Source organism: Daphnia pulicaria, chromosome 7 (genome assembly GCF_021234035.1).
Source record: "Daphnia pulicaria isolate SC F1-1A chromosome 7, SC_F0-13Bv2, whole genome shotgun sequence".
In the NCBI taxonomy this organism is placed as follows: Eukaryota; Metazoa; Arthropoda; class Branchiopoda; order Diplostraca; family Daphniidae; genus Daphnia; species Daphnia pulicaria.
The window spans coordinates 18,021,594-18,040,026 of NC_060919.1; the positions used below are offsets into that span (position 1 = coordinate 18,021,594).

The 18,433-nt window shown below is 39.5% G+C and overlaps 3 protein-coding genes across 10 annotated transcripts; 2 read left to right on the plus strand and 1 right to left on the minus strand.

The window, feature by feature from the left end:
• Nucleotides 1-115: 115 nt before the first annotated feature.
• Nucleotides 116-7,567, plus strand: LOC124348829 (golgin subfamily A member 4-like). Of its 3 annotated transcripts, XM_046799136.1 has the most exons (19): nt 116-359; nt 566-667; nt 911-1,189; nt 1,252-1,449; nt 1,515-1,670; nt 1,725-1,875; nt 1,943-2,088; nt 2,150-2,348; nt 2,413-2,516; nt 2,586-2,701; nt 2,764-2,932; nt 2,998-3,236; nt 3,302-3,953; nt 4,098-6,134; nt 6,202-6,432; nt 6,499-6,578; nt 6,649-6,823; nt 6,893-6,982; nt 7,308-7,567. In XM_046799136.1, the coding sequence occupies exons 1-19, from the start codon at nt 270-272 to the stop codon at nt 7,329-7,331; spliced, it is 5,238 nt and encodes a 1,745-aa protein (XP_046655092.1). In that variant the 5' UTR covers nt 116-269; the 3' UTR covers nt 7,332-7,567. The 3 variants fall into 3 exon arrangements, with proteins under 3 accessions (XP_046655092.1, XP_046655090.1, XP_046655091.1); XM_046799134.1 differs by having other exon boundaries at nt 3,302-6,134; XM_046799135.1 differs by lacking the exon at nt 566-667 and having other exon boundaries at nt 3,302-6,134.
• A 25-nt stretch (nt 7,568-7,592) lies between these two features.
• LOC124348890 (NADH-ubiquinone oxidoreductase 75 kDa subunit, mitochondrial-like) lies at nt 7,593-11,394 on the minus strand. 3 transcript variants are annotated; one of them, XM_046799269.1, is made up of 13 exons: nt 11,285-11,394; nt 10,763-10,915; nt 10,589-10,696; nt 10,289-10,512; nt 10,078-10,219; nt 9,587-10,018; nt 9,394-9,523; nt 9,186-9,337; nt 8,973-9,133; nt 8,363-8,580; nt 8,131-8,306; nt 7,932-8,066; nt 7,593-7,873 (listed from the first exon to the last, which is right to left on the minus strand). In XM_046799269.1, the coding sequence occupies exons 2-13, from the start codon at nt 10,913-10,915 to the stop codon at nt 7,724-7,726; spliced, it is 2,181 nt and encodes a 726-aa protein (XP_046655225.1). In that variant the 5' UTR covers nt 11,285-11,394; the 3' UTR covers nt 7,593-7,723. The 3 variants fall into 3 exon arrangements, with proteins under 3 accessions (XP_046655225.1, XP_046655226.1, XP_046655224.1); XM_046799270.1 differs by having other exon boundaries at nt 8,363-8,564; nt 8,957-9,133; XM_046799268.1 differs by having other exon boundaries at nt 8,363-8,576; nt 8,957-9,133.
• Nucleotides 11,395-11,551: 157 nt separating this feature from the next.
• Nucleotides 11,552-15,730, plus strand: LOC124349061 (transmembrane protein 47-like). 4 transcript variants are annotated; one of them, XM_046799561.1, is made up of 8 exons: nt 11,718-11,855; nt 12,774-12,841; nt 12,931-13,000; nt 13,070-13,256; nt 13,329-13,400; nt 13,471-13,548; nt 14,296-14,387; nt 14,452-15,730. In XM_046799561.1, exons 3-8 carry the CDS (start codon nt 12,950-12,952, stop codon nt 14,584-14,586), a joined length of 615 nt encoding a protein of 204 aa, XP_046655517.1. In that variant the 5' UTR covers nt 11,718-11,855; nt 12,774-12,841; nt 12,931-12,949; the 3' UTR covers nt 14,587-15,730. The 4 variants fall into 4 exon arrangements, with proteins under 4 accessions (XP_046655515.1, XP_046655517.1, XP_046655516.1 ...); XM_046799562.1 differs by lacking the exon at nt 11,718-11,855 and adding an exon at nt 12,003-12,184; XM_046799559.1 differs by lacking the exon at nt 12,774-12,841 and having other exon boundaries at nt 11,552-11,855.
• Nucleotides 15,731-18,433: the final 2,703 nt, after the last annotated feature.

Here is an 18,433-nt window from a genome sequence, read left to right on the forward strand (position 1 = left end):
GTACTTGCGGTTGCCCTAGTATGAAAAAACTAATTTTATAGTTTTTTTAACAATTCAAAAATATTCCTGATCCCTGAAGACATAATAATACGACTACGCTTGAGTAATATGGCAGTTTCTACGTGAAATTATTATTGAAATAATCAATTAGATTTTCTTAAAGCTGAAATAACGTTTGACGGTTTGAGAGCAGCACCAGCGCTTAATGGTGTGAGTGACGTCATACAATAAGTTTTGACAGGTGGATCTTGTTCCGATATTGTTCGATCATGTTCAAGAAATTAAAGGATAAAATTGCTGAAGAAGTAAAGCAATCTCCGTTACGGCTTCCAACTTCTGTGCAGCAACATTTGTCTCAGGTAGGGATTCTATACCGAATTCTCCGTGTTCATTACCATAAGAGTTTTTACTGTCATGGCTTATTGATGATCTAGTCGGTATTTTTAATATCAACTATTGAGGTCTTTAATGTGCAAGCTATTTTGTCTGGTTGTGGGGCATGGAAAAACAAGCTTTTAATTATGCTGCTTTGTGCTTTTACCCTGTTTTCCTTCACAACCTTCAGTACTCTCCTTTCACTCGGGAAGCACATAATGGTGATGTCATAGAAGCCCAACAGATTCAAAGTGGCCTGGGGGAAAATGCTGCAATTCAAAGAACTCATGAGGTAACTTAGAGATGATATTCAATGAATGATGCATTTTGCAAATTAATTTTGCATTTTTTAAAGTAATTTTGTGCACTCCTGTTGGCTTTACAGGACTGTGGCTTTAGAAATATAAGAAATATCAGTTCAATTTGTTATTGTTGAAATCTTGCCTTACCTCTGCATCAACATTACATGCATATCGTTTTTTATGTATTTAATTAAATCCTTAAAACTCATTCATCTAATTTTAAATCTTCTCAGACATTAGTTGACATCGCCGAAGATGGAGAAGCAGGAATCAACGCATTTAGCATAGCCGACGTTGATAGTCGACCGTCATCACCATCAGGCTCAAACAAAGAAGGGCGATTTCAACCTGTGAATCTAAATGAACCCAAACGAGAAATGACGACCAGCACTCCACAATCTGCTAACCATACCGGTCGGCTATCCCGCCAGTCATCACTTAGCTCTGTTTTCAGTGATGTCTCATTTCTTCCTGGTTCTTCAGATCCGACATATCACCCGTATCAATTCCAGGTACTATATCCTCACCAAAGCATCGAAAAAACTAACCTAATCGAATTACGTTTCCTGTCCAGTCGGATCTAGAGTCTAATGTAAGCGAATTTGACGATTCCGCCAGCCAGAGTGGTACGCATGCTGTTGATCGAATATCCAAAGAGCACGTTTATAATGCCTACCAGAAAATGAGGGTGCGCTATCATAAATATAAAGGACGTTACTCTGATTTGGCACGACATTATAAAGAACTAGAGCGCGACAGAGAAAAAGTCAAGGTGGGAATATTGTTTGGTTTCCAAAACACCAATTCTTATTGATTGCTTATTGCCCTTCCATGTAGCACGTACTAACTGAGACGCAAGATCGAAGTCTGCGAAGGATATCGGAACTCAAAGAACAATGTGTTCTGGAGCAACAAGCCAAAGCCCATTTGGAAGAAATTTTGAGGTCGGATTTAGAAGAAAAAGACAATTTAATAGCCGTCCTGCAAACAAAAGTAATATCAAAATTGTCCAAATTTCGCAATATCTCTTACTTTCTTACCGCCCAGGTCAAATTATTGGCTTCCCCTTCGCCTTCCATCTCCGAGGGACCATTAGTAGACTTAAAAAATTCCGAGACTGCCAGCAGTAAATCGTTTGATGAGACCGACAAAGATGTGAAGGGAGAAGCTACAGACAATGAAGTTCAACGATTGAAAGGTAATTTTCTTTTCTTTTGTAAAGTGTACATTTTTTTCATTAGAATGGTTCTTTGTTATATTTTCAGAGAAACTCCAGCGTTTTGAATCACTTCTTATGAAATGTAAAGAAAATATTAAATCACACATCGAACGTAACAGCGAGCTTCAGACGGAAAATGAAACCTTAAAACAAAAAGAAACCCAAAAGAACGAAGAAATCGACAGCGTTCAGGTAATGAGAACGATTACGTTATTCCAGATTTTTTAGTATTCAATGTTGTAATCTTTTACAGAAAATGCATCGAGATCAATTAGCTCAACTTACAGAAAGCTTAAATATGGCCCGAACAGAAATTGAAACTCTACGACGTCAAGAACAAGAAGCTGCTTTGGCATCTGCTGAAACTAAGCAGAAAGTTCATGCTGAACTTGTCAAACAAGAGGAGGAAATGGTTCGGCTCCGTAATGAGCGCGAGCAACTTAATAACAAAGGTTGATTACTTCATTGTTGGCTTGAACAACTCATTTGTTAAGGTTCATATTATTAACAATACAGTGACTCTGTTGGAGACAGAAATGGATAAAATCAAAGAACAGACGTCAAAGCAGCTACAAGACGCGGAAACAGTTCTTGAAGTGGAAAAACAAAAGCTTCTCAAGGTAAATTCTGAACTGTAAAAAGAAAGAGAAAGAATTCAGAGATTCAAAACATTTTTGTTGCGTTAATAGGAACTTTCGCGTGGAAAAACTGAGGCACTCAAACTAATGGACGAGGACATGGGCCATCGTCTGGAAGATTCGAAAAAGGAGAGAGACGCTCATTGGGAAGCTGTTTTACAGAAAAAGTATATTAGGTTAAAAGTTAATTACAGGAGTTTTTTGTTCATCGCTAAGTGTGTTTTATCAGATTAAGTGAAGAGGCAGAAAACCACGCGAGGGTGCTACGTCAGACAGAGGAGCATTATCGTTCGCGATTGGCCGAGATGCAAGAGGAAAAAACTTTGGCTCTGGAAGAAAAAGAGTTGCATTGTGCTTCGCTAATTTCTCGAGAAAAGAACAACCAACAAGGACTGCAGGTTCATAATGATTTTTAAAGAAATGGTTTGAATTTTACTATATATTTTTATAAATGTTTAAACAGGAAGAAATTTCAAATCTAAAGAGTGAGATAGAAAACAAAGAAAAAATTGCTGAGAAGGCCCGAGAAGAAAGCCTGGAAGAGCGACGATCTTGGGTTCAACAAATCGAGGAAAACAGAGAGAGACATTTAGAGGAAATCCAGTCTGTGAGTTTGCAGAATAAAAAACTTGTCGAAGAAATTGAAGAACGTCATCAAAATGCGATCGACACTGCCGTTTTAGGTCTTAAACAACAGCACACGTAAGATTTTTGTTATTGACAGGTAGTGATAAAATCAACTTCAAGTTCTATTTGTGTGCTTTTAGGATGGAATTGGAGAAAATTCAGTTACAACACGAAGAACTTCTTCAAGCAGCAAATGAAGATATGGAATCTTCTGCCAAGAATCAAATAGAACAGCTTCGCACCCTCTTGCGTGACAAAGATTCTGAAACGTCACAACACAGCGCAACGCTTCAGGAATTTCAGGAGCTTTTAAAAAGCAAAGAGCTCAACATCAGCGATCTATCTAGCCAAATAAATGTCCTTCAAGAACGAGTTACTTCCATGAATGCTGTGTCTGAGCAGTTGAATTCGGCGCTTGAGCAGACTAAACTACTGGAGCCATTAAATCTTGAACTTCAAAAAGCGAAAGATGAGGCTGCCTCCATGATTTCCCAAATGCGTCAATTGGAAGAAGAGAGAGATGTTTTCAAAAATTCTTCAATACAACTACAAGAGAGTGAAAAAGAGTGCGAAAAGTTAAAACTTCAAATAGAAGACTCGACTGCTGCCATAAATGAAAACAAGAAACAATTGAAATTATTAGACGCAATTAAGCTGGAAATCGCCGAATTAAAAGAATCTATGGACCAAAAGGAAAAATTGGTATTTGAATTACAAGATAAAGCTGAAAAAGCCGTTGATTCCGCAAACGCTAAAGAATCTGAATACCAACAAATTACTGAAAAGTTGAATGAACACTCGCAAACTGTTCAGGCAGAATTGACTATCGTCAAATTGGCACTAGAAACAAAAGACGAACAGATTGCTCAATTAGAACAAGCAGTTGAGAAAACTAAACTACTGGAGCCATTAAATCTTGAACTTGACAAAGCCAAAGAAGAAATTGCCTCCATGACCTCTCGTATGCGTCAACTGGAAGAAGAAAGAGATGCTCTAAAAAATTCTTCAGAATGCGATAGCGTTCAAGTTTCTCGACTTAAAGAACAGCTAGAACAGAGTGAAAAAGAATGCGAAAAGCTAAAATTTAAATTAGAAGACTCAACCGTCACTATATATCAATACAAGAAAGAATTGGAATTACTTGACGCAATGAAGCTGGAAATTGCCGAATTAAAAGATTTTGTGGATCATAAGGAAAAATTGGTCCTAAAATTGCAAGCTAAAGCTGAAAAAGCTATTGATTCCGCAAGCGCTAAAGAATCTGAACTCCAACAAATTACTGAAGAGTTGAACAAACAGTCGCAAGCTGTTCAGGAAGAATTGACTAATGTCAAATCGGCGCTAGACGCAAAATACGAACAGGTTGCTCAATTAGAACAAGCTCAGAGTACATTCATTGCTTCTGAATCTCAACTGAAAAATGTCATCGAGGAAAAAGACTTACAAATATCTTCTTCAGAAGCCGAATTAGTCACATTGAGATCGTCGCTTAAAAATCAGGAAGACAGTGTTTCCAAAATGATAGAAGAACGTTCAGAGTTGGAGCGGGCTAAGGAAGAAATTGCTCAACAGTTAGCTGCTACCCAAGCTGATTTATCGGCTATCTGCCAAGTCAAAGACCAGCGTATTACAGAATTGCAGGGAGAAATTGAACAAGCCAAGTTCAACGCGACGACAAGAGATGCCGAATGGGATCTAAAAACCCATGAATTATCCACAAAATTGGAAGCAACAAATTCCGACCTAGAAGAGCTCAGAAGTTCCATTAGTGCCAAAGAAGAACGTGTCCATCAGCTTGAACAAGCGCAAAACCAATGGGTATTCGAAGAATCTTCATTGAAGTTGATTGTGGATGAGAATGAAAAGCGTTTAACTGCGAAAGATACAGAGCTTGAAACGCTAAGGAAGACGCTGGATTCGAAAGAGAAACGTATTGATGAATTGCAAGAAGAACTTCAACAGATTAGTTTAAACTTAAACATTCAAGATTCTGAATTGAAACAAAACAATAGAGACTTATCCGATTCGTTGAAGTCAGCTCAGTCGGAATTGGACGAATTGAAAGCCAAGCTCTTACAAACTAATGTGTTGTCTACTGAATGGGAACAGAAGACCAATGAACTTTCAAATCAGTTGGAAATTGCGCAAAATGAATTGCAAACGGTAAATTGCACTTTGCAAACCAAGGAAGAACAAGTGCTTCAAATGGAAGATGAAATAAAACAAAAGCAAAATCTTGTCAATGAAAGTCAACAACAGTTAGCTGACAGCGAACTTCAACTAAATTCTATAAAGCAGTTGCTTAACGATAGCGAAAGACAGATTTCCGAATTTAAAGAGACTCTTTCTTCTTTGGAAATTACTGCGTCAGAATCGACTCGTCAAATAGAATTGCTAAACCATTCCTTAGCCGTCAAAGAAAGCGTCATCATTGATTTACAGAGCGAAGTGGCACGCAATGGTCAACTTATGTCGGAAATCCAAACTTTGGAAGAGGGACAACGTCAGCAGTTGTTGGTTGAGAAAGACACGCTGGCAGAGCAATACAAGAGTCAAATTTCTTCAGTGGAATCCGAATGGCAAAGCACAGTTGCAGATCTTAACGACAAGCTAAGCATCATGAAAAAGGCTGAGGAGCAATCGAGGCTTCAGCTTGCCGCAAAGGAAGATGCGATTCGAGAAATGGAAACAAACTATTCAACTGAAATGCAAAAGGTTTCCCAAAATTCTTTGGCCGCTTTATCTTCAACCCAATTACTGGACCAAGAATTACTTCAGAAAAAGAATGAACTTGACGTTGCCAGTGCTCGAGCTGATGAGCTCGAGATGAAACTTCAATCTTTGGTCGACCAGCAAGCCCTAAATGAAAGTGAAAAGGAAATCCTTAGAACAGAAAATGACAAGCTAAAGGAAGATCTGGAATCTAAGAAAATTGAAACTGGTGCTCTGGAGCTCATGGAAAATAAAATAAAGGTAATCTATACTTTCGTTTTTCACTAAATTGGCAATTTAATACGTTTTTTTAAATATATATTTACAGTCCTTAAATGGGGAGCTCAGTACTTTAGCTGAAGAGAAAAGTCGATTGGAAAATTTGTGCAAACGATTCAAAGTCCAATTGGCCGACACGCGGAAGTTACTTTCTGTGACGAAATCAGCGGAAGCGAATGCAACGAAAGAAATTGAAGTTTCCAATCCACCAAAAGAAGCACCTGTAGAAGCTAAGATTAACAACATTTTGCAAGCAGAATTAAACCAAAATGAATTAAAGGTATTGCATATATTAATGGCGAAGTAAAAATGGAATGAATTTACTCAAGTAATTCTTAAAATTTAGGGGCATGATCCTAAAGAATTACTCCAACAGCAAATCGCCAATCTGCAGAAAGAACTTGAAGTCGTCCGTCATCAACATCAGTCAGTTATGATTAGAAACGTTTTCTAAAACATGAAACTTCACATTTGTTTATAACTATTTGCGATACAGGGTCGAAGCAACAGAGTTAAGGCGCGTAATCGAGTTGGGCAAAACTACGGGATCAGGTGTTAGCGGCGCCAGTAATGGCGTGGAGAATAATTTCCATGGTTCACTGGAGGAAGCAACAGAATTGGAATACTTGCGCAATATCATGTTCGAGTACATGATGGGGCGACAGCCAGCCGTTAGTGTTCATAATAATCAGTACTTTTTTGTAACATGCTTAAAAAATGTTCTTATTCTTTACTTGTAGACGCTTTCCAAAGTTGTAGCTGCTATTGTTAAGTTCACACCGGAGCAGACTAGAAGGATTGCAGAGAAAGAGGAACAACGTCAAAGTCTGGTAAGTGGTCAGATGTTTGTAAAACTTTGTATTTTTCCCTCATCATTCCTGTGTAGGTTTGATACTAACAATTTTATTCTTCCAATACTTCCACCACAGTTTCCTACTTCTATTCTACTTTCCAAGAACTTGCGTAAGATCTGTCAAAGTCTCTCTTTGGGTTGGATTTGCAAAACAATTCATTTAAGGGTGGTTGAAAATTGTGTGGCTTACGCTCGTTTGGTTAATAGCTTTGAGAATGTGTGTGGGCGTGCTGATCGAAAACTGAATCATTGTAACCAACCGAGATATGGATTAAACTTAATTCTGTTTTTATTTCCTCTAGCTTGGTCACCTTGGACTTGCTTGAATCCATCATCTAATTTTCATCCGGAAGAAGGCTGACTTCATTACTGCTAAGAGAACGGCTAGTCAAATATTTTTAATTACGAATTAATCATAGTAAAATTAATATTTTATAATGTTTTTAAGCCTTTAAAAGGGTAAGCCTTGTTCATGTAAATATTTATATATAGAGTATGGTGTTACTTATCGTGTAACTAACATTCCTCTAAACTTTAATACATAAAATTTTGATTTATGGTACATGTTGCACAAGTACCAATTGGTTTATTTAACATCGTGTATTGTTTCCTACTCAACATGATGCTTCTCATCAACATTGGCCTACACAAGGGCAGCAGCATTCCTATACATGTACAATTTGTTGGCTTTTTAAAGGAAGTGAAGAGCACTCGATAATCAATATTTAGATTGGCGTTGCTTCTTCACTGCTTGAACGCATTTCGCCATGGTAGGGGATGCTCGGCTGATGGAGTCTGTGATATAGAAATCTTCGAGCGTCTTTTGTCTAACATCCAGTGGTGCACTATTAGGTTGGGCTTTAACCAGCTGGAAACAGAACAATGGTAATTAATGTGTTGAATTTGATATCACCTAGACAATTTACCTTGGCTAATTCAACGGCTTGAGCGAAGTAGTTAGCCGATTCAACATCTCCGTAGCGGGTCAAATTGGGAGAAACTTCAGTTAGTCGTGCGCGAAGTTGCGTAAGTGTATCGTAAGGTAGTTTTACTCCGACAACCTTTGAACAGAGGGAAATCCTGTATATAATAATGAACTTTTTTTAAATTTCAATTTCCCATTACCTCGCCCAACGCACGCAGAATCTTCCAATCTTCTCGAGCCAAACCAGGGGGTGTTATCGCCGTGTACGTCTGTTGCGCTCTACCCTCCATATTGACGTAAGTCGCCTGTTTCTCTGTATAGGCAGCTCCAGGGAGCACAGCATCAGCCATTGAAGCTCCACGATCACCATGATGTCCTATGAAAGAATAGGGTTATCAGCCTGCATTATAAAGCAACTTGAATTAAATTTACCTTGGTAAATAACAAAGCAATCCTTAGGCAAGTCCTCACGACTAATGACGCCTTCATCAGCTCCCAGTAGGAAAAGAACCTTTGGCGGATTCGCGCGAATAGCTTCGATACCGGCTTTGTATCCCAAATCTAAAGCGGCAACTTGGGATGCAACACGTTGGAGGACGTTAAGCACGCGCCAGTCGTGACCAACGTTAGCGGCCACACGGGCATTCTGTAGATTAAATAATTATTAATTTGACGCAATCTATCTGGCCGCCCAAAGTCGTATGTGGCCGGTAGGCCGCCCACATCTGTATGCGGCCGGTAGGCCGCCCACATTCGTATGAGACCGGCCGGTAGGCCGCCCACGTTCGTTAAGTGAATGTGGGCTGGCCCACGTTCGTGTCGTTTTAGTTTTAGTGAATGTGGGCTGGCTGTGGGCGGGCCCATGTTCACTTAAACGACACGAACGTGGGCTGGCCCACATTTAATAAACGTCACGAACGTGGGCGGCCTACCGGCCGGTCTCATACGAATGTGGGCGGCCTGCCGGCCGCATACAGATGTGGGCGGCCTACCGGCCGCATAAGAATGTGGGTACTGCTAACGTACCACACGGGCATTCTGGGCTATCCTTTGAGTCAATTGTAAAACAGTTGCGCCATCCTCTCTCTGCAGAGCTCCCGAACCCACTACGATTATGGGACGTTTAGCACCGTTCAAGACCTTGGAGAAGGCGTGACGACCCTCTGCCAAATCCTGGAGTACTTGCATCGAGTCTCCCAGATTCTGTTAAAATTAATTATTAAGCAAGCCTACGAAAATATTGAATCGTAAATACCTCCGTTTCGTAAGTCAAGTCAACATCTGGGCCGACAGTCGCAACACGAAGGTCATTATTGATCCAGGATTTGCGGAGACGAGCGTTGAAAAGTGGCGCTTCGAATCGTGTATTGGTACCAATCAAGAGTACAACGTCCGCTTCCTCGACACCTACAAAGAATTCATTGTATAATGTTCTCAACACCCAAATTAAGAAAAAAACATACCAGCAATGGTCGAATTCAGAAGATAGTTTGATCGCAGATCAGTTCCAGCGCCATCCATTGGAAATACTTCTTCGGTGCAGAGGGATTCGGAGCCAAGTTGATTTAGCATGTCTTTAAGAGCAACGAGGGCCTGAATTTGAAAAAAAAAATACAATTAATTTAGATTACTATCTGAGCATATCAAGAGACTTACTTCGGCATCCGCAAATCCACCAACAATGGCAGCCAATTCATCTCCCTTGGCAGACTGAAGTGCTCTGGCAACAGCAACAAGAGCATCTTCCCATTCAACCATAACCAATTTGCCACTACTATCACGTACCATGGGGGAAACCAATCGTTGTCGTTTAAGACCATCACAAGCGAAACGACTCTTGTCTGAAAGCCATTCCTCGTTAATGTCTTCATGAGTACGAGGCAATACTCGAAGGACTTCACCCGTTCGGTGAGTCACAAAGATATTCGATCCAACTGCGTCCATAACATCAATGGAATCAGTTTTACGGGTCTCCCATGGACGAGCCATAAAGGCGTATGGCTTAGATGTTAGTGCACCAACCGGGCACAGGTCGATGACGTTGCCACTGAGTTCTGACAAGAACATTTTCTCTACATATGTCCCCACCTAAATAAAATATTTATTTTTAGTAAATGAAAAACGTGAACGGGTAATGTATAAAATACCTGCATGTCTCCACCACGCCCGGTAGTACCAAGATCGTCGACACCAGCTACCTCAGAGGCGAAACGAATGCAGCGTGTGCAATGAATACACCTCGTCATGATGGTTTTGATGAGAGGTCCAACATTTTTATCTTCAACAGCTCTGAAATGAAAATACTGTAAATAAAGATGGTTTGCAAATCATTAAATTTATGTAGAAAATATCGTTCACCGTTTTCCACTAAAGGCGATATCCGTAAAGCGACTGCGATCGCTGCCAAAAGCCATAGACTGGTCCTGGAGATCGCATTCACCTCCTTGATCGCAAATGGGACAATCTAATGGATGGTTTACCAAGAGAAATTCCATAACACCTTCTCGGGCTTTACGGGTTAGATCAGAATTTGTTTTGATTCGCCAGCCCTTCATCACGGGCATTGCGCAAGCAGCAACGGGCTATTTTTGGAAATGAAAGGTATTCGCTAAGTATTGAAATTACAATGAATAACGTTTTTTTTTTTTTTTTCATTACTTTGGCAGATTTTTCAACTTCAACCAAACACATTCTGCAGTTGCCTGCTACAGAGAGCCTCTCATGATAGCAAAATCTTGGGATTTCAACTCCAACCATGGCAGCAGCCTAATGGCAAACAATAATTAGCAATCAATTACAAGAAAATGCAACACCTAATAAGCCAAGAATCACCTGCAACACTGTAGTTCCTGGGTCCACTAGAACTGGCTGGCCATCAATGAAGACTTCCACTTTCTCTGGTGCTCCTGTTGAATTAGTTCGAGCACCCAGAGAAGCTACTCTGGTGACTTGGGGGATTGAGCGCAAAAATGGTAAGCGCAACATCTGAAATACAAAAGACCAGGTTTCATTCATTGTTTACAACTGAAAGGAATTTAGTCTTAAAACTGATAACAAGTCAAGTAAAAGAAGTTTATTTCTTATTTACCACTAACAAAGTACATTACACATAGCAAACTTGTTGACTATTGCGCTATTATGTGCTATTATTAAAATCGGGAATCAGAAAAATCATGGACCGGGGCCTAAACTAAACACCACATCATAATCCATTAACGATAAGGCACTTGTATACTGCTTAGGCGATTGCAGTGCAGCACTAACGAGAATAAATCACACAGTTTACTTAAAAAAAATTATCATATTTAATTCTTAATTATGTTCCACTAAATTTGGTAAACAGATTTGACTTACTTTGTTAATGTTTTTCTATTTTCCGGAGTTCTGGTCTTCGGTCTTCCACAGTCTTCAGCTGATGGGTTGTTACGTTGCCATAACGGTAAAATTGTAAGAGAGATTAATTCACTTGATTTATCTATACAAAACTAAAAATAATATTTTTTTACTTTTATAATTATATAAATACTGATAAAATATTAAAATAGTGCTTTCTTACAATTATTTTGAATTTATTTTCAGTTCCGGCAACCCCTCTTATTGATTTCCCTCCCCCTTTAAAACTCCATCTGTTGGAGTAAACTAAAAACCAAACTTGGGATTGGAATTCCGCGTTACCCCTGCTAAAAGTTTGTTTATAATCAAAATTAGCGGGGTTTCCTGTTTCAAGTCATCATATTTCAAGTATTTTTTCATTCGTGAGTCATACGATATCATTTCAATAACCAGCCTCTAGCATTATAACGATGAATGCACCTAATGGCCGGGGCTCAGTGATCGGCAATTTCAGCTTTGAAGGAGATTCGCTGCCTGAGTTTTCTGAATTTGAAGACACACCTAGCGAAGTTTTTGCCTACAAGAACGAAAGGTAATTATCTTCGTACCTAGGCTAACCGCAAAATACATTAGTCACCGATTCTAGAATGGCATAGGGTTAGTCTGAGGGAACAAGGAAGTTTCCCAAAATTTGGGCTCTTAAGGTTAGTGGGTCAAAGTGTGAATGAGAATCGTTCAAAAGTTGGCCTACAGTCCTACAATCCTCTATGCAGTAACAATATTGCTGTAGCTAAGACAAGTTCAAAAGTTTTCAGTTCCTCTTTCTTGATTCGCTGGTGTTAGTGAATTCTTGTTGAGTAAATAAGAAGAAAGAATTTATTTTGATAACATTTTGTATGGTCTGAGGTTATAAAACTTAAGGTAATAAATTTTTACTTTAACTAGTTGTATAACAATTTGATTATGTCAAATAAAATGGAATAAGGCAAGATTAAGACTGAAAGTATGAACATTGTTCAAGGTGTGGAAAGAGCTTTGTTATAATGTCCCAGAAAATATTTCCCACTATTAATAGCAATTTTGCCAAAAATAAGCAACCTTGCTTCACCACAATAGTTGATGTTTACATTTTTCCCATTTCAAACATGTGTTCACTAGCCCCTGGTGATAAAATCGCTAGGAAATTAGCCGACATTCCTGCGCAAACCTGAAATTTAATATAGGTCATTTCCAATTTCGCGTTTTCCAATTTACCCTGATAATCCAAGGCCCCATCATTTGATTCTGTTACGTTTGCTGCATGTTAACTTTAAGAATGTTGCACGATTTACTTCGTCCCGTCTCTAAACCTTGAACAATTGAATCGCCGCGTCGCTAGTATATTACTCCTCTCAAGGTTTAAATGAGTGTATGTGTGTGTGTGTGCTTCCCATTGATGTCCCTCAAAATGAGAATCTGGCAGTGGCATGCGACCTATTAACTTATTGCCCTGTTTTTCTCTATTAATCAGCTGCTAATCCGTCCCGGCATCGGTTGACGGACGATTGCTATAACCTCCCAACCCTCATAGAAGAAAAGGTATACACACGTCCGGTATTATCACCGAATACGGAGTAGTGGACTGTCAGCAATACTGATACGATCCATCCTCCGTTTTGCATTTAAAGGAAACTTTCAGAAGGAAAAATGGCGCCTATAACCGTTATTGAAACAATCACCATTACCCGGCCTTTGAAGGTATATCTCGTTAGTTAATTATTTATCTTTATAAAATTTCATTACTCATTGTACTATAATATGATGCAGGTAATAGCCTTCTTGTGCGGTGCCCTGGCTTTGGCCTTGTTGGTTATGTCATTAGCTTCGACTGATTGGTTGCTAGCCCATGGCTGGCGTCAAGGACTCTTTCTTCACTGTGTCGACGAGATGGCCGAAAGACCCTTACCTTTTGGTCTGGAAGAAAAAGTCGGCTGCTACCGCGTTCGGGATGAATGTACTAAACATTTCATAAATGTCATCTGTTGCGTCACTTATTCATTCATGTTTCTAAATTGATCTTTTGCAGATTATATTCAATTTACTGCTGCTCTTTGTATTTTGGCTTTAGCCACGGACGTTTTCGCTACTCTTCTCACAGGTAATTGAGGAAAGTAGAACAATGACATTGGCCTTAATAATCAACATTATTTTTTTTTTTTCGAATTCAGGTTTGGGGCTGCAGAGTGGAGATCCTCTAAAAAAGCGGAAGTACTACCGTTTGGCCATCTCCGTCATGCTGGCGTCACGTAAGACTTTCACTCTTGATTACACACCTTTTTTTGCACAGTAGAGGTCGATCCAATCTTAGATAGAATAATTTTAGTCTATAGTCTATTATTCTATCCATCTAAAACTGTCTAACGTAAAAATCGGCATCAGTCAAACTATGGGTGGAATGTGGAAGTGTTTTATAGCCTTGCCTGAATAATTTCCTGCTGTTACAGTCGTTGCTCACATGCACAAGCAGCTGAGTCAGGATTGCCGGTCATCTTTTGCTATCAAAAACGTTTTGAAGCAGAACAACCTTGTGTTAACAAATGGAAAATGCTAGGTAGCGAGGTCGGTGTTTAATAAAGAGAAAGGTGCTCGTTCAAGAAAAGTGTTACTGCTCACGTTACGCCTAATATAATTGGCAACTACACACCCCATGAGCTGAAGTTCACGGAGGTGTCGTAAGTCTTCAACTCTCTCAACAAAGAAAACTTAAAAAGGAAACAATGCAGACAGCAATTAGATCGTTTTAGGCTAACCGACTAACCGTTAAAGATAGTCATCTTAGCCGACTAAAATATGGAGACCTTGGGGAAGTCGACATTGTCTGTAGAGCATAGAACAACATTTCTTTTCATTTGGTAACGATTCTTCTACTCCGTAAATAGGCCCCCCTTTTTTCGAAAATAATAGAAAACATTGCATGTTTTTGGCTTTTTTTTTTATTGTACTACAATGATTTAAACATTTTTCGAATTGCGTCATTTGATCTATTTATGCAGTGGTATCAGCGCTGGTGGCCCTGGTTCTGTACCCGGTCTCTTTCGCACGTGAGTTACCTCATGGTAACAGATCCGTCTGGGAATTTGGCTGGGTAAAAAAAAAAATCAAATCTTCATTTTTGGGTCGAGCCCCGCCTAAACTTTAATTGTTTAAAGGCTTACGGAGTTGCTTGGGGTGCTGCAATTTTCCTGTTTGGCGCCTCCGTCCTTCTCATGTGTGACAAAGAGGCGGAGGAAGTTTACTACAAGGAACGCGATGTCCACCTTGCCGAGAAATCCGGCACCAACTGAATGAATACTTTTCCTACTATTCTGAGTTCCCTCTCTCTCTCTCTCTCTCTCCTCACTTTTTTGCGTGTTGTGTGGTTTGCCTTCCCTTAAGTTACATTCTAATCTCAACACTTATACTGTATACATAGGACTAGCGTTGTGTGCACTCTCCTTACGGTAGTCCAGCACTAGTTGCACTCGTTTGGTGGTACTCATCACATAACTTGATATTGTACTTGCTTTGAAGGAAAATAATGTTGAAATGAAACCACTAATCGTGTCGATGAAGAAGAAGAGATATTTTACAAGTAATAAGACAATGAGACATTGGATTCTTTTTCAGTGAGTAACATTTTTTTAAGACTCTCTGAACTGAATCGCACGATTGCGAGCGGCCTTGTCGTCTCCCTCCTTAATGCCCACTTCCCTCCCACCCACCAATTGTCGAAGGACATAGGCTACACAAAACCCCGTTTGTTGTAGTACGAGTAAGGAAATGTTCTGATGCTGCTTGTCTCCCCAAAAATTGCCCGTTTTCTCACGCGCCTCATACTCTGGTGTATGTGTGTACGAGTCGCAATTCCCTTATTCCCGACCCTCACTTTCTGTACGGGGTCGTTGTGTGCACGTTCCGGCCTAAATTTATTAAGATTCCTTTCCCTCTGTCAAATGGAAACCCAAATATTGTCGCAGTTAAGGAAGCCTTCAATTTGTAATCTGAAGGTTACATCCCATTTTCTGTCTGTCTCTATTTCTCCTTTTTTTTTCTTCATCTAATCGCATCTAGTCAGGGAAAAAAAATTAATAACGGTGTGTGACGACAATTACCATGTTGCAGCTAACCTCCATATTTTAAGGAAACAGTATTTCAATACTCTTTGCATAGGATATTTATACAATTTTCTGTTTTTAGTTTTTTGTGTTTCTGGTGAATTGGTAGATATTAATTCGTGAGTGTGTCGTCATCCGTGTCGGATTACTATATGATCAACTATTCGTCCACGCACAGCTTTGACCATCACACACACATACACAATCCCAGTCTCTTTCCCGCTCTGTCTCTCTTAAATCTATCTGGCTGTCATTATTTATTAATTTCTTCTTGATATCCTGCACCAAAAGCCTCTTTTCACCTTATATCTCAATACATTTGAACTGATTTCTGTCCGAGAGTTCTGTTAAATGTCCTTACCCCTTTCATTTTCCTAATTTGTCGATTATTTGTCTTTATAAAAGTTTTAAAAAAAAAAAAACTTTTTTGGAATTAGAGGAACCATGACTGACCATCTAGCGTCGTTGCATTTTCACAATTCTCAACCAACCCAAGCTGGTACGTACCATTTTTCTTCCTTTTTTGTTTTATTTATTCCCCTTAAGCTGTACTGGGAAACGAGTTTGCGGGTCTGATCGCATACTTAAAAGTGGCGCGTGTCTGATACACTTGGTAAAAAAAATAATGGATTAGCGCACGGCATTTTAAAATACTTCGACTCGCAAAGTTGGTCGTACTTCTTGATTAGAGTATTAACCTGTCGATTGCTTTAATCTTTAACTACTTTCATGTACGTCTTCCTGCTGCCACCATTTCTCGTTTACAAGTATTTCAGGTTCACCCCATAGTTTTCACTGGTGAGTAACACTCATCGAGTTTGAGATAAGAAAGTTAACCAATTAAGAGTCGCGATTCATCAGTTCCATCGGGTTCAGCAATCCGTTACTGATTCATTTTTTATTGTGACTCTTTTTAGAAGGGTTTCTTGATTTCGATTTTTTTAATGATGGGCTGTCTTCAAGGCTGTCGAATTTCGTTCGTGTTGATAGAGAGACCGACAGTCGACTTTTTGCCACACTTTCCTATGTACGCTGGACTACCCGAAAAGGAAGTGACCGGTATATGCGTTCGTCGACGGCCTTCGTATTGCGGCACTTCGTCGCATTCTGTGTCGTCAATGCGGTTGTGTTTGGATTGTCATTAGAAACGTTAGAATTATCCAAGGATTTAGCTGTTTGTTTTTTTTTCTTTTTGATCTAATTCTCTTTTACTGGAACGATCGATGGTTTCTCTTCCAGGAAAAATTGAAATCCACCCAATCGGCACTATTCGTTATTCCGCTCTCCGAGACTGAAAGTATCAAGTCGAATCAAGATTATCGTTAATAGAGAGGTTCGTTTCCGGATTGAAAAAAGCTGAGATGTTGAAAACAGACCACGACATCCAGGATGGGGTTAACCTGCAGGAAAACCACTAAAGTTTGAATGTCAGGATCGAACAAAATATATCCGTAATTCCGTATGTATAACATCCGTCCAATCTTCTCTTTTTTTCTTTTTTTTTTAGAAATGTCGTCAGGCTTTGGTAACCTGTGGGCAACCGTTAAAATCTTATTGGCCAACGAAATCCTAATCGATAAAATTGTTGAACAATACTCAACCACAAAAGTGTAATTCATCGTCTAGACTTAACCGTCGTCGTGAGAATCGAATTGAGACTTTCACAGCAGGTTTTTTTGTTAGTTTCAATTCATCTGCGTGTCACTTTGCTGGGATTTCGCCAAGTCACCGCCGACAGCCGCTTTCACTTGGTCGAATGTTACATAACATCCCCGCCGATTTTGTTGGCAATTCGTGAAAATGTACTCGCGTGACTGACAAGTCAATGGGTACGATATAAAAGAATGACGTGTTTAATGTGAAGTTCTTTTGTTTTATTGAAAAGATTCGAATTCATTAAAACAAGACTTCGTTTGGCAGGAGCAAGGGAAGGAGAACAATAGTCAAAACAATCGGTTAACGCCTACTTGTCAATGAGCGCAGTTTTGGCCGGGGAAAACCGCGGGAAAGTATGAATTAAACCTACCTGGCATTGAATCGCTTGACATCCCACCGTCAGGGTGAATGAGGGTGGTTACTATTCCGCATCAACTAGAAATCGACCTACCCATTCGAAAACGGCGAGTGATTTGCGTTGAGGTCGTTTGATTGATATAGTGTGTAGTAAAAAAAATAATACTGGGCAGTTTGATCGTCACATTCCACACATCGTTGAATTGATAGATATTGATCGGAATGATACACTCTAGGACACTGTAGAAAGACCTTCAATAGGCGTGTTCGACTAGGATTCAGGTCAATGTCAGATGGCGTTCCGCACTAAAGTTTTGGACAATAATTCATCAGGAAGCTTAGTTTTTACCTGACTGGCACGGACTAGCACCGAGCTGGGCACCCTTTTCTTAGGCAAACCCGGAATTGGTAATTTGGCGATTATAATGAACAAGCCGTGAGGGGGAAAAAACACTGAGCATCGTCGAAAAATGCTACGTCATTCAAAAATGCTTAGGGAATACGTTTGCGGTTACTTCAGATCCTCTTTCATCACGGATGAAGGTCAAAAATGAATTCGGGTTTTTACAAACACGGAAAAAACAAATCTTTCATCTTTTGTTTCATTGCGGCTTTCTAATGTTCATCCGTCAATATATGGGTATAGTTGAAAACTAGATTTGAACAAGCTATTGGCGTTCTCGCTATCTCTAATCAGTTCAAAAATTGAATATTCAACGAAATTCATGTTGCCCTTTGGGATATTTTGCTAGGAAGGGGAATTTCCCTTTATGATTTGATTCAAACTCGTTCCTTAAATTGCGAAATATGTTTTTTCCCATTAAAGATCTAGCAATATTACAGTGGAAGCACCAGTACCAGGATTTTCCGCACGATAACTAAACTTTTTTTTTTTTTAGAAATCCCAAGTAAAGTTGAAGTTGTCCTTGGAACTGGGATGTCACATTGAGATCACTCTTTGAATAAGAGCTGAAGCGAAGTGGTAAACAAGAATCGAAATTGAAACAAAAACTTTTGGTCTGGA

Excerpts from the sequence above, each read along its gene's own strand:
- LOC124349061 (XM_046799559.1), top strand. The coding sequence starts at position 11,734 with ATGAATGCACCTAATGGCCGGGGCTCAGTGATCGGCAATTTCAGCTTT. Across the intron at positions 13,001-13,069 it reads CCATTACCCGGCCTTTGAAG|GTAATAGCCTTCTTGTGCGG; the intron begins GTATATCTCGTT and ends AATATGATGCAG. Across the intron at positions 13,549-14,295 it reads CTCCGTCATGCTGGCGTCAC|TGGTATCAGCGCTGGTGGCC; the intron begins GTAAGACTTTCA and ends CTATTTATGCAG.
- LOC124348890 (XM_046799268.1), bottom strand. The coding sequence starts at position 10,915 with ATGTTGCGCTTACCATTTTTGCGCTCAATCCCCCAAGTCACCAGAGTA. Across the intron at positions 8,307-8,362 it reads TTGCTTTGTTATTTACCAAG|GACATCATGGTGATCGTGGA; the intron begins GTAAATTTAATT and ends ATTCTTTCATAG. Across the intron at positions 7,874-7,931 it reads AAGCCGTTGAATTAGCCAAG|CTGGTTAAAGCCCAACCTAA; the intron begins GTAAATTGTCTA and ends TTCTGTTTCCAG.
- LOC124348829 (XM_046799134.1), top strand. The coding sequence starts at position 270 with ATGTTCAAGAAATTAAAGGATAAAATTGCTGAAGAAGTAAAGCAATCT. Across the intron at positions 6,135-6,201 it reads TCATGGAAAATAAAATAAAG|TCCTTAAATGGGGAGCTCAG; the intron begins GTAATCTATACT and ends ATATATTTACAG. Across the intron at positions 6,824-6,892 it reads TGATGGGGCGACAGCCAGCC|ACGCTTTCCAAAGTTGTAGC; the intron begins GTTAGTGTTCAT and ends CTTTACTTGTAG.